Source organism: Bufo bufo, chromosome 4, assembly GCF_905171765.1.
Source record: "Bufo bufo chromosome 4, aBufBuf1.1, whole genome shotgun sequence".
In the NCBI taxonomy this organism is placed as follows: domain Eukaryota; kingdom Metazoa; phylum Chordata; class Amphibia; order Anura; family Bufonidae; genus Bufo; species Bufo bufo.
Genome location: NC_053392.1, coordinates 404099693 through 404123637, shown reverse-complemented (window position 1 = coordinate 404123637; position 23945 = coordinate 404099693). Strand labels below are relative to the sequence as shown.

Sequence of the window (23945 nt, the reverse complement as noted above, 5' to 3'; positions counted from 1 at the left end):
GGGACATGGAGGGGCTGATCTGATGGCACTGGGGGACACGGAGGGGCTGATCTGATGGCACTGGGGGAGTAGGGACATGGAGGGGCTGATCTGATGGCACTGGGGGACATGGAGGGGCTGATCTGATGGCACTGGGGGGAGTGGGGACATGGAGGGGCTGATCTGATGGCACTGGGGGACATGGAGGGGATGATCTGATGGCACTGGGGGACATGGAGGGGCTGATCTGATGGCACTGGGGGACATGGAGGGGCTGATCTGATGGGAGTGGGGGACATGGAGGGGCTGATCTGATGGCACTGGGGGAGTAGGGACATGGAGGGGCTGATCTGATGGCACTGGGGGACATGGAGGGGCTGATCTGATGGCACTGGGGGGAGTGGGGACATGGAGGGGCTGATCTGATGGCACAGGGGGACATGGAGGGGATGATCTGATGGCACTGGGGGACATGGAGGGGCTGATCTGATGGCACTGGGGGACATGGAGGGGCTGATCTGATGGCACTGGGGGACACGGAGGGGCTGATCTGATGGCACTGGGGGACACGGAGGGGCTGATCTGATGGCACTGAGTGACATGGAGGGGCTGATCTGATGGCACTGGGGGACATGGAGGGGCTGATCTGATGGCACTGGGGGGAGTGGGGACATGGAGGGGCTGATCTGATGGCACTGGGGGACATGAAGGGGATGATCTGATGGCACTGAGGGACATGGAGGGGCTGATCTGATGGTACTGGGGGACGTGGATCTGATGGCAATGGGGAAGTGGGGGACATGGCAATGGATGGCATGGAGGGGCTGATGGCACTAGGGGAGTGGAGCTGAAGGCACTGCGGTGGGGGAAAGCTGAAGGCACTGGGGTGGGATAGAGCTGAAGGCACTGGGGGAATGGAGCTGATGGCACTGGGGTGGGTGGAGCTGAAGGCACTGGGGTGGGGTAGAGCTGAAGGCACTGGGGTGGGGTAGAGCTGATGGCACTGGGGGAATGGAGCTGATGGCACTGGGGTGGGGGGAGCTTATGGCACTGGGGTGGGGGGAGCTGATGGCACTGGGGGATAGTGGAGCTGATGGCACTGGGGGGAATTGATGCACTTGGGCTGATCACACAGGGGGGAACGAAGGGTGTTGGGGACTGATGGCAGGGGTCTGATGTGCTTTTATATAGGAAAACAGTCTATTAATTCATTTTTTCTTATTAGATTACTCGATTAATTGTAAAAAATAATCAATAGAATACTCGATTACTGAAATAATAGTTTACTGCAGCCCTATCAGCATATGTTAGGAACCTGGGAGACACATATACACCGTCAATTACTTCACCATGTGAGACACCACACGGAGTATATACTAAAGAATTTAGTGATGGGGCTTTCACAACTTCCTATGTTAGTCATGTTGTTAATATTTCATCCATCTGATTAGTGTCATCATTGTATGTCATCATACTCTGCCTCCAATGTAATGTACCTGTAACCATGGCATACTTAAAGGGATTCTGTCATCATATACCTTTAAATAAATCCAGCTAACATGAGAGATGTGCACTTGGAGGCTTAATCCAACCCTGGTTAGAATCCTGAGATATGTGATTTTATATTATGCAAATTGTTCTCATTGGTGCAACAAGGGCATTGCCGTTGCACCTCATTGCAACCAGAGCTCCAGTCAGTTTCTGTGTCGGCTACACTCCCCCCACTGTGAGTGACAGGGCAGGCGTTGTAGTGGTAATCACACCTGGCCTGCAATCTTGCAGCAGTGCATGCGCCTATATGATCAGCACATACACAGTAGCTGCAGCTTGCCGGGCTGATGGAACCAGTACTGTGCAAGCATCCATCCTCCCAGAGAGCATGTACGCCGATCAAAGAGGTACGCACACTGCCACAAGATTTCAAGGCACAGGCATGATTGCTTCTACACTGTCTGCCCTGTCACTCAAAGCGGGGAAGGGCTGTGTAGCTGGTGCAGAAACTGACCGGAGCTCCCGATGCAACAAGGTGAAACGGCAGCGCCTTTATTGCACAAAGGGGATAATTAGCATAATATAAAATCCCAAATTGCGTTCCCCAATGCACGGAACAGACCCACACTGGCCGTGTGCATGAGGCCTTAGGCCTAGTTCACAGATCAGTGTTTGATCAGTGACTTCAATCCGTGATTGTGAGCCAAAACCAGGACATAGCTACACAGACATAAGGTATAAGAGAAAGATCTGCACCTGTTCTGTGTTTAGAGCCGCACCTGGGTTTGGCTCACAATCACGGATGGAAATCACTGACCAAACACTGACTGTGTGAACTAGGCCTTAGGGTGACAAGCTTGCTGATACAATGGTGACCTTGTTCAGGATCCATAAACCAAAAACTCAGATAATCCAGCATTTTCTAATATGAAATAACTAAAAGGTACAACATTTTTTTCAAAACCAGGAGCATCAAATTGGACAGAGAGAGAACCATTTAGGTGGTTTCACACATATAGCATTTTTTAAACTGCACTGTTGATTTGGAACAGTTTTTTTTAGCCAAAGCCTAGAGTGAATTAAGCAGAAAGAACATACAGGATATACAGGAGGTCACTTATTATAATGAAATAAGCCTTAGTTGTGCAGCTATCTGCGACTTTGCCCCGCTCACACCAGGTCTAAAATCGTGGGCGTGGGCAGGTAAGGGGGTCTCAAACGCTGGTTTTAATAAATGTGCCCCACAGCATATTTACATCCTGGCTTTGGATAAAAAATGCATCAAAACCTGCAGTGTAGTTTTTCCAAAAATTGTAGTGCTTTAAACCACCCTTTAGGAATTACTGTCACTTTCTTTTTCAATCAGATGTATCTCCTTAGGCCTCATGCCCACGACCGTTCAGTTTTTTGCGGTCCACAAAACACGGAAGCCGCCCGCGTGCCTTCCGCAATTTGCGGAATGGAACAGGCAGCCCATTGTAGAAATGCCTATTCTTGTCCGCAAAAAGGACAAGAATAGGACATGTTATATTTTTTTTGCGGGGCTACGTAACGGAGCAACGGATGCAGACAGTACGCTGTCTGCATCTTTTGCGGCCCCATTGAAGTAAATGGGTCTGCACCCGAGCTGCAAAAACTCGAACCAGAACCGGATGCGAACCAGAACAACGGTCGTGTGCATGAAGCCTTAGGCCTCTTTCACACGGGCGAGATTTCAGCGCGGGTGCACTGCGTGAGGTGAACGCATTGCACCCGCACTGAATCCGGACCCATTCATTTCTATGGGGCTGTGCACATGAGCGGTGATTTTCACGCATCACTTGTGTGTTGCGTGAAAATCGCAGCATGCTCTATTTTGTGCGTTTTTCAGGCCCCATGGAAGTGAATGGGGCTGCGTGAAAATCGCATAGCATCCGCAAGCAAGTGCGGATGCGGTGCGATTTTCACGCATGGTTGCTAGGAGATGATCGGGATGGGGACCTGATCATTATTATTTTCCCTTATAACATGGTTATAAGGGAAAATAATAGCATTCTTAATACAGAATGCTTAGTAAAATAGGGCTGAAGGGGTTAAAAAATAAGATTAAAAAAATTAACTCACCTTAATCCACTTGTTCGCACAGCCCGGCTTCTCTTCTTTCTTCTTCTTTGCTGTCCAGGAGGAAAAGGACCTGCGGTGACGTCACTGTGCTCATCACATGGTCCAGCACATGATCTTTTACCATGGTGACGGATCATGTGACGGACCATGTGATGAGCGCAGTGACGTCACCACAGGTCCTTTTCCTCAAAGAAGAAGAAAGAAGAGAAGTCGGGCTGCACGAACAAGTGGATTAAGGTGAGTTAAAACATTTTTTTTATTATTTTTAACCCCTCCAGCCCTATTGTACTAAGCATTCTGTATTAAGAACCAAACATGCAGATTTTTCTCACGCAACGTGCAAAACGCATTAAAATGTTTTGCACTCACGCGGAAAAATCACGCATTTTCTTGTGACGCACCCACATCTTATCCGGCCCAAATCCATGATGCCCGTGTGAAAGAGGCCTTACAATGAGCATTCCATTAATCCAGAATATCTCATCTCATGTCCTGTGTACACACTCATGTGGAGACATATTAGATTTATTTTAGGAGCCTTCTTTGCTGCCTAATTCTTTATTTTTAAAGCGTCACACTGTGCTTTCCGTTCCTGTTCAAGCCATTGATATATCAAGGGAAATATGCTTCCAAGCAATTATGGAAAATACAACTTGGTTTGTTATGAGGGGGGAAAAAAATTGCTGCATAATCATCGCTTCAACTTTGCTGGAGGGGTTTAGATTACATCCAACGCTTCTGTGTAAAACACTTTTCATTACTCACCGCTATATCCCTCCATGTAGGTTGCTTAATGAACTCCTAGAGTCTTGCTTGAGAGGTTTGTTACAAAATTTAGTACCTTAGTCATGTGTAAAGAATCCATCCTCATTGAAAACCTCACTATCTGCAATATTCTTTAAACGCTTCCCTTCAGCAGAATGGAGTTAGAGAAGAGCACTAGTGCATCCTATGCGGCCATGCTATACACCGTATCTTGGTCTACACTCATTTGTGATGCACAGCATACTGGTGTTTTTGTCAGTTCTTTATATAAGCAGATGGAAGCTTAAGGAGTCGCTAATTTTGAAACATTTATAAATTTTAGCAATTTTGCAATTGATGAAGGCATTAACAAAACATGTGAAGGATGATAATGATTGAATGCTCAGCCGGTTCTGCGCTTACAGGTTTAATCAGCCTCTCAGCACAGCAAATAGCGTAATTACATGCAATATATGTGCTCACACGAAGATATAAAATTAGATCCACTGTGCTCGGAAGCGTTGCATCCGGAAATTTAATGCCATGCTACTGACGCAAGACTAGAACTTGTAATTCTATTCACCATTCTGTTCTGCATGGCGTCACTGATAACCTGGATAGTGCTGTGAAAATGCTTGGGAAAAATGTTGTATATCTGGTACTGCACAAATAAATAGCGAATTAATAACAGCAATTAGGCGGCCAGGCTATAAATTACAGCCCTTTCTTATGCAGCTGAATATTATTTAGTCCATTTAATGCACTGCAAACAGCAAGTCTGTTATAGCTTAGGACCAAATAAATAGTTAGTGTACAGGTATAAGTGTTGCTACTGCCTGCATTGTAAGGCCTCCTGCACACGAACGCGTGCGGCCCGCAAATTGTGGGCCGCAATGCACGAACACCGACTGTGGGGTAGACGCAGCGCATCGCAGACCCATTCACTTTAATGGGTTCGCAATCCGCCCGTTACGCAAAAAGATAGGACATGTTCTATCTTTTTGCGGAATGGAAGTATGCGACGAAACTCCACGGAAGCACTCTGTAGTGCTTCCGTAGGGTTCCGTTCAATGCTTTCGTTTCGCACCATTATGCATTTCCGGATTTGCATACCCATTCAAGTCAATGCAGAATGCACACGGAACGGTGCCCGTGTATTGAGTATCCGCATATGCGGTCCGCAATACGGCAACGGGACTCCTATGGTTGTGTGAAATAGGCCTAAGTCTTATATCAATGACTATAGCAGTGATTTTCAGCCTGTGGCTCCCATGTTGTTGCAAAACTACAACTCCCACCATGTCACAGCAGGGTAGATATCGATATCATTTTGCAACAGCTGGAGATCCACTTGTCTACATAGTGTGTCTGGACAGATTGTTATTACAGACTAAATTGTGATTCATTACGTTGACAAAATGCAGATAAATCTCTTAATAGGCAGAGAAAATAAAATACTCATGTGATGACAATAGTGGCACATGTATATTGGGGAAGATCTCATTATAAGAGATTGCTTAAAGCGGTTGTCTGGTGGTCTCACTTCAGCAAGTTGCATTTATTATGTAGAGAAAGTTAATACAAGGCACCTACTAATGTATTGTGATTGTCCAGATTGCTTCCCTTGCTGGCTTGATTCATATTGCCATCACATGATACACTGCTTATTTCCATGGCTACGACCACCCTGCAATCCATCAGAGATGGCCGTGCTTGCACACTATAGGAAAAAGTGCCAACCTCTCTGGTGGCTGGGACCGTTTGAGCGCACATAGGCTGGGACCTTTTCTTATAGTGTGCATGCACGCCCACTGCTGCTGGATTGCAGGGTGGTTGTAACTATGGAAACGAGCAGTGTATAATGTGATGGAAAAATGAATCCAGCCAGCAAAAGAAGCAATAATGACAATCACAATACATTAGTAAGTGCCTTGTATTGACTTTCCCTACGTAATAAATGCTATTTCCTGAAGTGACACAACCCCTTTACATATGATGACTAAGCAGGTATCACAAATACCTAACACTTCTGGTTGACAGACATCTGGCCTCTACAGACATTTATATAGCCAAAATAAGGACATTTAAAGTGCTTGTCCCAGGAAGACAAGTTATCCACAAGGTAGTGGATAAGTGTCTGATCAATGAGGGTCTAACTGATGTAGCCCCCAACAATCTGCTGCTCCCCATTTGAATTGAGCGGCAGACACGCATGCATGTGTGCCGCTCCATTCTGCTCTATGGGACTGCCAGAGGCAACCCAAAGACCTGAAAGAAGTGTCACCACCACTCCATTCAAGCACGGGAAATTCAAGTTCATCTGAGCAGTGGGGGCCCCAGCAGTCAGACTCCTTCCAATCATAAATGTATCTCCTATCCTGTGGGAAGGGGATAAGCTGTAGTCAACATGACACAACACCTTTAACCCTTAGGATACGGCGCTGGAAGCAGGGTCTGAAATCCCAGCGACGTAGAGCTACGGTGCTGTGTACACCCGGTCCCTGAGCGAAATCACTCGGTGACCGGGGTATGATTTCTGCTCTGTACGGCAGGCAGCCATGTTTCCTAGGGGCACAGGGAGGTATTTATGCTCCCCTGCAGCCCCGATCGCTGCTATTGGCTGGATTCCGCAGACATGCACATCGCAGCTCCAGCTGCAATACGGAGCTGCAGGGGGGGGTCATGTGGAGGTGACCGGTGCTGAACAAGTCAGCACCTGTCTCCTCCTAGGTCAGGCAGGGGACATCAATGTTTTGGGTCCCCTGCCAGCACTGCTATTGGCTGGAACAACGCTTCAGCCAATGGCAGCGCTATAGCTGCACAAGAAGAGGCAGAACTTCCCTGAATGGAGCCATTCTAGCTAGTGACTGCGTGCAGAGAGGTTCTGTGTCTTCCTGTGCTGATGTTGGCTTGCTGGGAAAAGTGGTGCACCACCACTGTGATTTAACCCTTTTCTGCTGAAAGAAGAAGAAAAGAACAAAAGAAGAAGAACATCTGAAATAGCTGCACTGATTTTTCTTTTCCATTTGCAGCTGTTCCAGATCCTTAATCCGGCGATGGAACTGCTTGCCGGATCACTCTGCCGCAAGTGTGAAAGTAGCCTTAGGCCTATTGCACACGACCGTATGGCTTTTTCAGTGTTTTGCGGTCCGTTTTTGTGTTTCCGTTTCTGTTCCGTTTTTCCGTTCCGTTTTTCCGTATGGCATATACAGTATACAGTAATCACATAGATAAAATTGGGCTGGGCATAACATTTTCAATAGATGGTTCAGCAAAAAACGGAACGGAAACGGAAGACATACGGATGCATTTCCGTATGTGTTCCGTTTTTTTGCGGACCCATTGACTTGAATGGAGCCACGGTCTGTGATTTGCGGGCAATAATAGGACATGTTCTATGTTAAAACGGAACGGAAAAACGGAAAAACGGAAATACGGAAACGGAATGCATACGGAGTACATTCCGTTTTTTTTGCGGACCCATTGAAATGAATGGTTCCGTATACGGACCGTATACGGAACGCAAAAAACGTCCAGTAAACGGGAAAAAAAAACGTCCGTGTGCAATAGGCCTAAGTGTGAGTTTAGGTTTTTGCACGAACGCACCATCTGCGTACGTGCATTTTGTAACCACTGAGCACCGATCTGTAGTTAGTGTCCATTACTGATTGCGTCTGCTCAGTTTGCACTGCAAGTTTTTTTTGTTGCAGAAAATATGCTGCATATGGGCTTAGTTAAAAAAAAATATAAGATTACTCAGTATTGGAGTGCAGGTGTCTTGTACCACACTCCAATTTACAGTAATACCATGGCCCGTAATCGATTCCAATCAATACTGAAGTTTTTTCATTACAACGATAATGCACAGTGCCCACCCCAGAATGACCCCGCATTTGACTCCGCAATTTGCGGAATGGAACAGGCGGCCCATTGTAGAAATGCCTATTCTTGTTCGCAAAACGGACAAGAATAGGACATGTTATATTTTTTTTGCGGGGCTACGTAACGGAGCAACGGATGCGGACAGTACACGGAGTGCTGTCTGCATCTTTTGCGGCCCTATTGAAGTTAATGGGTCTGCACCCGAGCTGCAAAAACTGCGGCTCGGGTGCGGACCAGAACAACGGTCGTGTGCATGAAGCCTTAGGCCACTTTCACACGGGCGAGATTTCCGCGCGGGTGCAATGCGTGAGGTGAATGCATTGCACCCGCACTGAATCCGGACCCATTCATTTCTATGGGGCTGTGCACATGAGCGGTGATTTTCACGCATCACTTGTGTGTTGTGTGAAAATCGCAGCATGCTCTATTTTGTGCGTTTTCCCCGCAACGCAGGCCCCATAGAAGTGAGTTGGGCTGCGTGAAAATCGCAAGCAAGTGCGGATGCGGTGCGATTTTCAAGCATGGTTGCTAGGTGATGATCGGGATGGGGACCCGATCTTTATTATTTTCCCTTATAACATGGTTATAAGGGAAAATAATAGCATTCTGAATACAGAATGCATAGTACAATAGGGCTGGAGGGGTTAAAAAATAAGATAAAAAAAATTAACTCACCTTAATCCACTTGTTCGCGCAGCCTGACTTCTCTTCTTTCTTCTTCTTTGCTGTCCAGGAGGAAAAGGACCTGTGGTGAGGTCACTGCGCTCATCACATGGTCCAGCACATGATCTTTTACCATGATGATGGATCATGTGACGGACCATGCGATGAGCGCAGTGACATCACCACAGGTCCTTTTCCTCAAAGAAGAAGAAAGAAGAGAAGCCAGGCTGCACGAACAAGTGGATTAAGGTGAGTTAAAAAAATGTGTGAAGAAGTTCGGGTTTGGGTACCAAACATGCCGATTTTTCTCACGCAACGTGCAAAACACATTAAAATGTTTTGCACTCACGCGGAAATTAATTAACTCACGCATTCCATTAATCCAGAATATCTCATCTCATGTCCTGTGTACACACTCATGTGGAGACATATTAGATTTATTTTAGGAGCCTCCTTTGCTGCCTAATTCTTTATTTTTGAAGCGTCACACTGTGCTTTCCGTTCCTATTCAAGCCATTGATATATCAAGGGAAATATGCTTCCAAGCAATTATGGAAAATACAACTTGGATTGTTATGACGAACACATGCGATCTGCCATCTTTATTCCCAAGCCCGGCGATGCAGAGGTAAGTCCTTACCTGTGCCTGCGCCACAAGCCGCTCTGAAACACATGCGGTCACCAGGAGCAGGCAGTTCCCGGTGACCGCATGTGTTTCAGAGCGGCTCGCGGCGCAGGCACAGGTAAGGACTTAACTCTGCATCGCCGGGCTTGGGAATAAAGATGGCAGATCGCATGTGTTCGTCGGCGAACACTGCAAACTGGCCATCACTGCTCTTGATGTGTTGCAGAATTTTTTTTTATTGAAATTTAAAATCTGCCATTTTCACTTAATTCTCACGGGGCACCTAAAGGGTTAAAGGGAACCTCTCACCTGGATTTTAGGTATTGAGGTGAGGACATGGGCTAGCACATCCGCAATATCCATTCCCCATAGCTCTCTGTGCTTTTATTGTGTCAAAAAAAGATTTTATATATATGTAAATGAGGCTACTAACGTTTCCGGAGCCCACCCACGCCCACTGTGATGGAGCCCAGCACCGCCCCGCATCCTCCGAATCTCCTCCTTGCTCCCAGGCGTCACAAAGCAAGAGCGTTGTAATCTCGCGATGCGCGAGCTAGCGCATGCGCAGTGTTGTCATAGTGTTCCTTCCCTGTGCTGGCATCAGCCTCAGGGAACGAACTGTGCATGTGCTAGCTTGTGCATCGCGAGATTACGGCGCTCTAGCTTTGTGACGTTGGGGAGCAAAGAGGAGATTTGGAGGATGCGGGGCGGTGCTGGACTCCTTCACAGTGGGCGTGGCTGGGCTCAGAGTCAGAGAACCCTGGACTCATCTCTCAAGCATGGAGGAGACAGGACTCATCTAAGGTTCATTTACATATCTATAAAATCGTGGGTTTTTTTACACCATAAGAGCACAGAGAGCTATGGGGACTGGATATTGCGGATGTGCTAGCGGCCATCTAGCAACCCATGTCCTCAGCTCTATACACAAAATCCAGGTGATAGGTTCCCTTTAACAAAGTTTGTAACATCAGTTTTGAATAGCTTGAAGGGTGTAGTTTATAAAATAGGTTGATTGATAGGTGGTTTCTAATATGGAAACCCCAGAAAGTGACTTCATAACTGAACTGGTCCTGAAAAAATTGGTTTGGAAATGTTCCTAAAAATTTTAAGATTTGCTTCTAAACTTCTAAGCCTTCTAACATCCCAAAAAAATTTAATGTAATTTTCAAAATGATCCAAACATGAAGTAGACATGTGGGGAATGTAAAGTAATAAATATATTCGGATGTATTACTATCTATTATAAAAGTAGAGAAATTGAAATTGGTAAATTTGCAAATTTAAATTTTTTTTTGTAAATTGGGTATTTTTTTATAAATAAAAATGAAATTTTTTGACTCAATTTTACAACTGTCATGAAGTACAATATGTGACTAGAAAATAACCTTACAATGGCCTGGATAAGTAAAAGCGTTTTAAAGTTATTACCACATAAAGTGACACATGTCAGATTTCCAAAAATTGGCCTGGGATTTACGGTGAAAAGTGGCTCGGTGGTGAAGGGGTTAAGCCCAGGAATGCTTGCAAAATACAAAGGCCTGCCCCAAAACACCAAATTTTGGACAGGGTATGCATAAGGCCTCTTTCACACTACCGTTTTTTTTTTACGTTTTGCGGTCCATTTTTTGCGGTCCGTATACGGTCCGTATACGGAACCATTCATTTCAATGGTTCCGCAAAAAAAAACGGAATGTGTTCCGTATGCATTCCGTTTCCGTATTTCCGTTTTTCCGTTCCGTTGAAAGATAGAACATGTCCTATATTTGGCCGCAAATCACGTTCCGTGGCTCCATTAAAGTCAATGGGTCCGCAAAAAAAACGGAACACATACGGAAATGCATCCGTATGTCTTCCGTTTCCGTTCCGTTTTTTCTGAACCATGTATTGAAAATGTTATGGCCAGCCTAATTCTTTCAATGTAATTACTGTATACTGTATATGCCATACGGAAAAACGGAACGGAACGACGGAACGGAAACAGAAACACAACGGAACCAAAAAACGGAACAACGGATCCGTTAAAAACGAAACGTAAAACACTGAAATGGACATACTGTAGTGTGAAAGAGGCCTAAGCCTTGCCTCTGCTCACAAGATCGGAACTGTTGGCAAGTATGTGAACATATATTACAAAACTAAACAGCACAGAATATTAAACCTAAAATAGGCAAAACGGTAAAAGGTGGAAATCCACTCAGCACAGGTACGAATGTCTATACAATTGTAATCAGACTAATATCCACTTAAATTAATTGATCTGACTGAAACCTGTCTCATCTGCAGGGATACTCATCCGAGGTGTTGATAAAACCTGCCAATCACTTTTAGCACCATGACTGAAGGATGACCATGACTGAAGCATGTAAATAGCATCTGTTTATAGGAGTTATAGGGAATAAGGATAAGGTAAGAAAATGTGGAAACCAACGTTTTACTGTATGTAGGCCCCTCCAGGACCCTCCTTCGTAATTGAGAGCAGAGCGCCACTAACAAACACATATTACATGTACAGTACATCCATTCAGGTGAAAGACTGTCATGTAATACTGTTTTTGCAGAGAGCAAGATATAGCTGGATCTGGTGTTTGCTGAAGCTGCTGCACATCCCTGGCATTCAGATAGTTAGATACATGGAAGGTATATACCAGTAAATTTGGATTTCGCTGCCTCAATGGTGATCAGACATGGCTCAAAGAAGGTATTAATGGTATGCATAGGGCGTGGAATCACTGTGCCAACTGCACAGTCACTTGGTATTTACCCTTTAACCCCTATACAGGGATCTAGAATTTGGTGCAGAGAACCACCAAGCCAACCTCCTGGAGTAGTCTCTATTTGATTAATAGCAGACCATCAGGGGTCAAGAGACACCAATGCAGAGCACTAAGGATCAGGCAAAACCATAGACTGGCTGAGGTCTGGGCAGGCAGAGTAGGTGCAAACTGATAAAGAGTCTGAGGTCAGGGCTGGCAGCAAAGGGTCAAATGCAGAAAACGTGCATAAGTCAGTACACGGTAACAGAACTATGGTACAGGGAATTAGTAAGTTAGACAACCTATTGTCCAGACACACTCCCATAGGGGAAGGTGCCTTAAATACCCCAAGGTGGCCAGCCATCGTCTGGTGTGTATTAGAGTGCAAGAGTGATGGCCCTTTAGGAGTCCGAGGCTGCACATACTGGTGCTTTATGAGCCGGGGGGGGGGGGGGGGGGGATCATGTGCACTATGGGCAGAGGAGCAGAGGCCTTGCTTAAAGGCAAGCCACAGCCTGCATGGAGGGACAAGGCTACCCAGGCAGCCGGGCCCATCAGGAAGAAGGGGAGAGTAAGAGTCCATGATGCGAGGAACAGGAAAGCAGGGGAGCAGAGTACGTGGCAAAAAATAATCTCCATTTATTTAGGCAAAACGTTTCCGGAATGGATCATATCCTTTGTCAGGTCAGAAACCCGTTGTATAAATAAATCCAGAGCATTTGTACCTTCTTAGAACTTCAGTATGGAGGTAACAGAATCCAGATTTACCAGTATATACCTTCCATGTCCCATTAGGTTTAAAGGGGTTATCCCATCATAATGATCACTGTTAAATCTGTTAATGATTTGACAGTGATCATTTTTGTAAATATACTTTATTAACAAATTCCCACCAATTAGGAGAAAATTCATCCCCACTTACCTTATTGTTGTGACTCGGTCTCCCCTGGTTACGACCACCGCTCTTCCGCAAAATCCCGATGGTCGCGCTTGCCCAGAAGACTTCTTCTTTTCTCCCGGCCGGGCCACTCGCTGTCCTGAACGCGCACACTGCCGCGCATGCGCGACGGTGACTTCTTCCCGGCCAGAATAGTACAGAGCTGCGAACGCGCACGCCGGCTCTGTACTATACTGGCCAGAAAAAAGTCACATTGCGCATGCGCGGCAGCGTGCGCGTTCAGTCCAGCGCGCGGCCCGGCGGGAGAAGACTTCAATCAAGATGAAGCCCGCCCCCAGCCAGAATCCAGGAAGTGAACGCGCGGTGGCAGCAGGTAAGTATGAAACTGCTAAGTGGGATAACCCCTTTAAGTGAAAGTTCTTCTGTGAGGGCTATAGGCAGCCATATGAATCATAGCACTGTGTGTTTCAATCATATGTATTCCATTGCTTCTCAAGTTGCCCAAGCCTCATGTAATAAGAATAGTATGATCAGCAGTAAAGTCTAAGAGAATGCCATGCTGAGCTGTATTCTGCTCGAGGACACAAGAGCTCCATGATCTGCTTGGCTCTCCTATTTGCAAACAATGCTATCATCCATTATCATTGTACAGATACATAATCTGCGTAGGTTACATGAAACTTTGCAATAAACATAAAATGTATGATAACATACTTCCAGCCAGGTATATATATATCTAAAAGGTATTATTTCACCCGCAGGAGAATAGGCCAAAACTTGGAAATATATGTAATATTAGTTGTCTGTCAAATGCATGCTACAATTCAGTCCGACGAATGAAACACTGTAACCTTGCTTGTCCTCAAATCAGCAAACTGTACAAAAAGTCACCCGCTGTAACTAACATTGTCTTCAATATCCTTAGCTCAATCTGTGTTGCTTTAATGCTGAAATAAAGATTTCTCACTTACTTTGGCTTTCACAAATTTATGATTCTGAGAAAAGGAAGAAAAGATTCCGGGAACACACATAATTAAATGGACGGGGCAGAAAAAGATCAGAATTTATTTATTTATTTTTATTTTTTCAAATTAAATTTAAAAGCTTGCCCTGGTGAGTTAAAGAGATTGGCAAGTTTTTACAAATAACATCAGTGGGCCATTTGGAGACAGAAAGCCAGCCGTATTGGAATGGAGTCATTAGGCAATACATTTATTTTGAAGCCAATTAACCTTTTGTCAGAGAAATGTCGGTGCTGTAATGATTTCAGCAGTGGAGGTCAGCCTCTAACAGAGGCATGTATGACAGCGATTACGTTGCTTGACATATGCTGCAGACTAAAAGCACAGTCTCAGAATGAGAATCTGCCTTCGTTTATATTCAGCTCGGCATTTCCTAGGGAGCAGCCAATTCTGACCTATCCATTTAGGTAATTAAAGCTTCCATTTGGAAGTGTCCTGCAGGAAGGTGAAATTTGGGGGAGATAAATGGCTACTGCTAGCAATATGCAATCACTTGATGGACTGTCTGAAACAGCCAGGGTTGCCAGGTCCTCATAAAAATAGAGATGAATTGATGTAGGAGATAATTCTCTCAGGCAAAGAGGCTCTGTCATCTTCCTCTCTTCTAGAAGATAATTTAATTGTAAGCCAAGGAGGATGGCTGGCTCTGGGAGCTGCCTCTTTAACAGCCTCCACCAAAAACTTTCATTTTCGGAGAAACATCTCAGGTTTATTTACTTACAGGCCAACTTTGCTTGGCAATAGAACATGTCACTTCAATAGGCACAGCTGGCAGTCACAGCTGTGCTCTTACTTACCTTCCAGGCTATTTTGTTTCCTTTCGTATCGTGCTCAAGGGCAATTGGGAAGTCTCCTCGCTCATAAAACTTGCGAAAGGCTGTGGGCTTTGCAGGTCGTTCTTTGAATGCTCCCGCTGCTGGGGGGCCTCTCACCTACAAAGTAATGCATACATCAGTAAGATCCTGGAGCCAAGGCTGACACATAAATCATACTTCTGCACATATTCAATTTTACAGTACAGAGCTTTCAAGGGAAAATTATAATTAACTCTATGCAATAATGTTTCTTCTATTGAGATTGTGACAAGCAATTTCCTAATGGATGTCCATAATCTGGAACACAATGTCCTCTATATATTGATCATGATAAACAGCCCATGAAGCTTTCAATTCAATTTCATCAGTGCACACCGAATCATTGCGATTTAACATTCTCTTTTTTATAGCTTAAATTTACAAAAATTATAATAAAAAAATAAAAATTGTAATGAATAGTGGACTATATGGATATAGGCACATGATGAGGATATATGTGCAGTCAAAGTTCCCCTTTACGCATATTTATGGTATACAGATTACTTATGTCATAAATGTCATTCAATGGCTATGTTCACATAAAGCAGTAAGGCCCCTTTCACACGGGCGAGATTTCTGAGCGGGTGCAATGCGTGAGGTGAACGTATTGCACCAGCATTGAATCCGGACCCATTCATTTCTATGGGGCTGTGCAGATGAGCAGTGATTTTCACGCATCACTTGTGCGTTGCGTGAAAATCGCAGCATGCTCCTCTTTGTGCGTTTTTCACGTAATGCAGGCCCCATAGAAATGAATGGGGTTGCGTAAAAATCGCAAGCATCCGCAAGCATGTGCGGATGCAGTGCGATTTTCACGCACGGTTGCTAGGTGACGATCGGGATGGGGACCCGATCATTATATTATTTTCCCTTATACCATGGTTATAAGGGAAAATAATAGCATTCTGAATACAGAATGCATAGTACAATAGGGCTGGAGGGGTTAAAAAAATGATATATATTTTTTTTAACTCACCTTAATCCACTTGTTCCCGCAGCCAGCATCTCTTCTGTCTTCATCTGTGAGGAAAAGAACCTTTGATGACGTCACTACACTCATCACATGATCCATCACCATGGTGATGGATCATGTGACGGACCATGTGATGAGCGTAGTGACGTCATCAAAGGTCCTATTCCTCACAGAAAAAGACAGAAGAGATGCGGGCTGCGCAAACAAGTGGATTAAGGTGAGTTAAATTATTTTAAATTTTTTTTAACCCCTCCAGCCCTATTCTACTATGCATTCTGTATTCAGAATGCTATTATTTTCCCTTATAACCATGTTATAAGGGGAAATAATACAATCTGCACAACCTTGAACCCAAACCTGAACTTCTGTGAAGAAGTTCGGGTTTGGGTACCACATTCAGTTTTTTGTCACGCGCGTGCAAAACACATTGCACCCACGCGATAAAAACTGAACAACAGAACGCAATCGCAGTCAAAACTGACTGCAATTGCGTACCTTCTCGCGCGGGTTTTCCGTAATGCACCGGGACGCATCCAGACCTAATCCGGACACGCTCGTGTGAAAGAGGCCTAACAGTACATAAGAAAGTTGCATCATAGCAAGCCGCAGGTTTACCATTTATTGCAGCTTTCTGCCACATTATTAGTGCACTGTGCTCTCACACTTTTTGTTTATTTTTTTTGTAAAAAAGCAAATGAAAAATGTTTTATTACACACAGTTTTTAAAGAGCAGTCTTTTTCCAGGCAAAAACTTTTTTCCTACAGAGAAGTCTATGGGAAAACATCAAAAAATAACGACACACAAAGAGCATGCTGAGATTTGAAAAAAAAACACCAAGGGACAAAGGGGCACATTTATTAAGACTAACGCTTTAGACGCCAGTCTTAATAAAACCCTAAACCGGCGGTGGATCCGCCAAAGTTATGAAGAGGCCTCTAGATAACTTTGGCGGATCCTCAGCCATTTCTAACGGTAACACAGCTTCCGAGCTGTCTTACATTTAAACCTTTTTCTACACCTAAAACAGGGGTAAAAAAATGGTAAATGAAACCCCCGCCCCCTTCCCTGCCCACAATTTTACACTTGGAGTGAGAGGGGAAAAGTTGCAGATTGCGGCACAAGTAACCGTTTTAGGAAAATTGCTGACTGATAAATGACCTCCCAAAACTTTAAGAAACAGTTTTAAAAAGTCACTATAAAAACCCAGTGTTTGTGAGGCGTTTTACAATTTCCTATTAACCAACATGTAACTTCTTAGACGCAGCACTTTTTGCTCCTGAAAAATTGCAGACAAAATAACACACTCTTTTCAGTAGAGTAAGTTTTCTTATCACACACAATAGTGGCATATTGAGTCGGAATCCTCTAAAGCCATAAATGAGAAGTTTTGGAGGCTTTAACCATGATGCTACCCCCTATCCTAAGAATAATTCCTAGTTCCCGATTCCCAGCAGAGAGGTAGACACTGATTCACAAGTGCACAATTAGCCATTTCCTTTTTCTGATACATATGCTATTGATTAATTCCACTTGACACAATTGATGAGTATGGAAATAGCGGCTTCTTATCCTGGGTAAGCAAAAGGCACATATTCTATCGTGTCTAACCTGTATGCAGTTATCCTCTGAGCATAGTGGAGGAGATGTACTTATCAGAATGTCTCAAAATTGTGGCATAAATTGCAGCAAAAACTGGTGTACACGCTTTACACCATATTAAGTGTTTTAGATGCTTTTAGATATTTTTTTAATCTATCAAGAGGCATGGCATCCTGGAATATGGTGTAGCTTAAAGGGGTTGTCTGAGTTCAGAGCTGAACCCGGACATACCCCCATTTTCACCCAGGCAGCCCCCCTGACTTGAGCATCGGAGCAGTTCATGCTCCGATGCTCTCCTTTGCCCTGCACTAAATTGCACAGGGCAAAGGTATCTTCTGGAGTTCCGGTGATGAACCGGGCTCTCCATGGGGCTGCCAGGAAGCCCGGTGACATCACCGGCACTGATAGGCGAGCTTTAGCGCTGCTCTAGTCTGTAAAATAGCTAGGGCAGCGCTAAAGCAGACCTATAAGAACCGGTGACGTCACAGAACACACTGCTGGGCGGAAGCCTCCACCCTGCAGTGTGTTATTGTAACTAAAAAAGCCCTTGCCCTGCGCCATCCAGCGCAGGGCAAGGGAGCGTATCGGAGCATCAAATGCTCCAATGCCAACATCAGGGGGGCTGCCTGCGTGAAATTATGGGTATGTCCGGGTACAGCTCTAAACCCGGACAACCCCTCTAAGATGTGACAATGGGGCAGATATATTAAGATTAAGGTTTATTGTGTGCAAGAATATTGTTCCTGTGCCATTTTTATTTAGTGTCAAATTTATGACCAATATGTATTTGGATTATTAAATGTGTCTAAAGCAATTTTGTCTTAAAAAGTAGTGTACATTTTTTGTGTTTCTGTGTAGGGATGAGCGAATCGACTTCGGATGAAACATCCGAAGTAGATTCGCATAAAACTTTGTTCAAATACTGTACGGAGCAGGAGATCCGTACAGTATTAGGCCTCTTGCACACGAACATATGGTTCGTGAGCGGGCCATATGTCCCGGGGCGGCATTGATCGTGCGCACGGGAGTACACAGCATTATAGATTACAATGATGCTGTGCACGTCGGGCCGCCCGCACTCATATGATCTATGATCTTATGAGTGCGGGACAATAGTCCCACGGGTGGCCAGACGTGCACAGCATCAATGCAATCTATGATGCTGTGCGCTCCCGTGCGCATGATCAATGTCGCTCCGGGACATATAACCTGCTCACGGATCATATATCTCAGGGGGCATACAGTCGTGGGCAAGAGGCCTTAGAAGGTATTGGCTCCCATGAGCTGAAGTTATTGCTTCGTGAAGTCTCGCAAGATTTCGCACAATAACTTCATAAATTAATTTGCTGAACTCTGGTTCGGTCCCAAGGTACCACTTGAAACCGAACCCTAGTTTGGGAAATGTTTTTTTACAGCAAAAATTTATTTCACGAAGCAATAACTTCGGCTTATCAGAGTTATGTCGGAATACATTCTAATACTGTACGGAGCTCCTGCTCCATACAGTATTAGGGCTCATGCACACGACAGTATTTTGCGTTCAGTATACTGGCCGTTTTTTTTGTTCAGTATGCGGTACATATACTAAACCATTCATTTCAATGGATCAGCAAAAAAAAAACTGAAGTGCCTCCGTGTGCATTCCGTTTCAGTATTTCTGTACCGTGAAAAGATAGAACATGTCCTATTATTGTCCGCAAATCATGGTGCTTGGCTCCATTCAAGTCAATGGGTCCACACAAAAAAACAGAACACATACGGAAATGCATCCGCATGTCTTCCGTTCCGTTTTTGCAGAACCATCTATTCAAAATGTTATGCCCAGTCCAATTTTTTCTATGTAATTACTGTATAAGGCCTCTTTCACATTTGCGTTGTCCGGATCCGTCGTGTACTCCATTTGCCGGAAGTGCCCGCCGGATCCGTAACACCGCAAGTGAACTGAAAGCATTTGAAGACGGATCCGTCTTCAAAATGCGTTCAGTGTTACTATGGCACCCAGGACGCTATTAAAGTCCTGGCTGCCATAGTAGTTGTGGGGAGCGGGGGAGCAGTATACTTACTTTCCGTGCGGCTCCCGGGGCGCTCCAGAATGACGTCAGGGCGCCCCATGCGCATGAATGACGTGATCCATGCGAGCACGTCATCCATGCGCGTGGGGCGCCCTGACGTCACTCTGAAGCGCCCCGGGAGCCGCATGGACGGTAAGTATACTGCTCCCCCGCTCCCCACTACACTTTACCATGGCAAACAGGACTTTAGCGTCCTGGCAGCCATGGTAACCATTCAGAAAAAGCTAAACGTCGGATCCGGTAATGCGCCGACGTTTAGCTTAAGGCCGGATCCGGATTAATGCCTTTCAATGGGCATTAATTCCGGATTCAACCTTGCGGCAAGTGTTCATGATTTTTGACCGGAACAAAAAGCGCAGCATGCTGCGGTATTTTCGCCGGCCAAAAAACGTTCCGTTCCGGAACTGAAGACATCCTGATGCATCCTGATGCATCCTGAACGGATTTCTCTCCATTCAGAATGCATGGGGATAATCCTGATCAGGATTCTTCCGGCATAGAGCCCCAATGACGGAACTCTATGCCGGAACAGAACAACGCAAGTGTGAAAGAGCCCTAATGTATATGGCATACGGAAAAACGGAACGAAAAAACGGAAAGGAAACGGAAACAAAAAACGGAACAACAGATCCGTAAAAGACGGACCGCAAAACACTGAAAAAGCCATACGGTTGTGTGCATGAACCCTTAGAATGAAGTTTTATGTTTAATCCAAAATCGATTCTCTCATCCCTATTTCTGTGTGTAAATCAGTCTGAAGGGAAGATGCAACAGAGTGCGCCACAAGATGACTATTTGAGACACATTGTGCCACAGGGCTTTGTACTATGGGAACTTGGCACCAATTTTTAGAAATTAAGCTGGTATAGTTTTGACCACAAGAGGCGCCAAAATCCGACCGATTGTGACAAAAAAGACGCAAAGCAGGAGGACTAGACACAAGTTTGTGGAATAGTTCGTGGCTAGCATGTCACAAATGGGCACATATTCGGTGCACACACTAAATATATTGTGCACAACGGTGCTGCCATCATCTGATAACTTGGAAACAGAGCTTGGGATCAACAAAAGATAAAACTCTCTTTAAGCTGACTATAGACATGAGATAAATAACATCAGATTTTCCAGCCCTGATTATGGCCTTATGCACACGACCGTGCCTTTTTTTGCGTATCCGCAAAAAACGGAAGCCGCCAGTGTGCCTTCCGCAATTTGCGGAACGGAACGGGCATTGTAGAAATGCCTATTCTTGTCCGCAAAACGGACAAGAATAGACAGGTTATATTTTTTATGCGGGGCCACAGAACGGTGCAACGGATGCGGACAGCACACGGAGTGCTGTCCGCATCTTTTGAGGCCGCATTGAAGTGAATGGGTCCGCACCCGAGCCGCAAAAAATGCGGCTCGGATGCGGACTACAAAAACGGTCGTGTGCATGAGGCCTATCATGTATGTTCAAGAACAGCATCTCCTAGTTCTCAGGAAAATAATTCATCCCGTTAATCTGTTTATTCCCAAACAGCAGGCCATATACATAAGATTATTCGCAGATACCATAAGAGTCATTTTTCTATGAACACCCCCACATACATCCTACAGTCATCTTCACTCAAAGTACATATGACAAGATAAAGATCTCTAAATTGTTAAAGGTGCGGACATATACATGTTTTTTTAGCCATCAAAAATCTATCGGTTATAAATCTACAGTACATATGTGAACAAAGTGATGGCAAAAAACTTTTTTTAATAATCTGAAATTCCTCTCATTAATATGTGAGTCGGGAAACTGTCCATCAATTTAGCTGCCACTCTCAATTTAATAGACTTTTAATTTCATTAACAAAACTACAAGTCAAAAGCAATCTTATTGTTTGACCTCTTCAGATTCATTATTGCAGCCATTTCCTAAGATTTAGCCAATGACAAGAAAAATGGCATGTCTAATAATTATGACAATCATATTGGAAAGGAACTTTGGTGAAGCAGAAAGCAATAACATTAATGGAACTTTTTACTGCAGGCCTTCTGAAAAACAAATTTTGTTCATGCGTAAACGTTTGAAAATTCTAACACTACTGTACTATTCTTATATAAATCTGTGATTTGATATAAAGAATAGATTGCACCAAACGAAACCATGTACACTAATATAATAAACATGTATTCTTGTGTAAAACTTATGATCGGGGTGACTTTGATTATGCTAGGAATTTAGTTATTACGTGTGCATGTTATACTCTCAGCAGAACCAGACAGCTTCTAGACATTTTGTGTAGAAATTCCTTTAAACTGTTTATTATCATGTCTAATAATTTAATGTGTGATCCCTCTACAATGTCAGGGTCCAACACTGACCCTACCGGGGTGATACAATCTGAGAATATACCATTACATATGATCATTACGGTCAATCATAGTTTTAACATTTTTCATGCTGGATTTGTTTCAGCTACTGTACTCAACAAGTGAAACTATGGATGGTGATATGGGCCCATTACGGGCAATCACTCACCACTTTGTGCCAGACTCAAGTACATTTCATCAAAGTAGGGTGTTCTGGTCTTTAAATGGCTGGTCTCCAGGTTTACATTCCACGTCTGACACCTATTTTTTTATTTTAACGATTTCTTTGTGATCTTCGAGTTAAATCTGGGACATTAATGTCTAAGCATCTATACAAGGGAAGTGACATATGATTGATTAGCTGCAACTTATCTGATCCTAATTACATGTGTATGACCAGTTTAAGACCACACCCAGAGATAATAAATGGGATGGCTTTTCTGAAGATAACATGCCATATCCCTTGTCCGCTTTCACAAAAAGAAGGGCACAAAAATAACACAAGTATAGTAATTTAGGGCTATTTTGCTCATAATTATAAGGTTACCTTTTGGGTCCCTACACACATGAATATGGCTCTGGCATTTTTTTACCTGTAGAAAAACACTAGATTATGCTTTTTTTTTGGGCATCTGCGTTTATTTGGTGCAGTGTTTGAGGCATTTTTTTTTCACAGTGGCCCAGATTTACTATTGAGTTTGCACCAAAAATCTGTCTAAACAGTTTCTAGACAGTTTCTAAAAAATTTCCTGACATGCTTGACAAGGGGGTGGGATTTGAGGGAAAGGGGAAGGGCCTAAGACATGCAATTTAGTGGCTAAATGGTGCCACAATTCTGGCGTAAAAATCTGTCTCAAAGTAAGCCTACCAATAGCTGGTATAGGGTCAATAAAACATGTATCTGGCATCTCTGTGCCATATTTATCATCCCGTCTCAGTCACTGTGATTATCTGGTGCAGGTCTAGAGACCATGTCTAATCTTATTAGGGTTTAATAAATTCGACCTGCACATCATACCACAAGCATTTTCTTTTGTTTCCTTTATAGAGGTGTTAGGAAATCGCCTGAAAAAGAGTCAACAGCTACAGCATACAGTGATTTTGAAAAGAACCAAGAAACACAGAAAGCATCCCCTAATCAACAAAAACTGCAATAGCTCAAAAAAAAAGAAATTGTGTGTCCTACAATTCACATTTCCCATAGACATTCAGCTAAGACTGAGTTCACACTTCAGTTATTTGGTCATTTTAATCAGTTATTAAGAGCCAAAACCAGTAGTGAAACCTACACAGACATAAGGTGTAATGGAAAGATCTGCACCTGTTCTGGGTAGAGATGAGTGAAGTTCATATTCTGAAATTCTTTCATGCTTCGTTTGGTGGTAAAAGCAGAATTGCGTTATGGATTCCGTTACCATGGACCATAACGCAATTCTATGATGGAATGCATAACAGAATGGTTATTCATTCCGTCATAATTGAAGTCTATGGGCTGCAAAACTGATCCGTCCCGTTTCCGTTATGCAGGCCATAGACTTCTATAATGATGGAATGAATAACCATTCCGTTATGCATTCCGTCATAGAATTGCGTTATGGTTCACGGTAACGGAATCTATAACACAATTCTTCTTTTTACCCCCAATCAAATTTTAAAACATGAAAATCGCTCATCTCTAGTTCTGGGCTTTTGACTCACACCTGGTTTTGACTCACAATAACTGATGGAAATAACTGACCAAATAACTGAAGTGTGAACTTGGTCTAACATTTAGATCTAGCGTTGTTGCTGCAAAAATGGAGAAGGGCAGAAAAACGTCACAAAAAAACTTTTGGGGATATTTATTTTGGGCCAATTATAGGCCAGTTTTCTGGCATACAAAAGTTGCATATTTTTTCGCAAGTGCCGTTTTGTGACAAAGTTTGAAACTTTTTAGC

The 23945-nt window shown here is 44.0% G+C and overlaps 1 protein-coding gene across 1 annotated transcript in view; it reads right to left on the bottom strand.

Moving 5' to 3' along the window:
* PACRG (parkin coregulated) overlaps positions 1–23945 on the bottom strand; it is a 600083-nt gene that overhangs the window by 436585 nt on the left and 139553 nt on the right. Inside the window, exon 2 of the mRNA XM_040429285.1 lies at positions 14961–15095. Within this exon, the coding sequence (XP_040285219.1) occupies positions 14961–15095 (135 nt within the window). The remainder of the gene's footprint in view (positions 1–14960; positions 15096–23945) is intronic.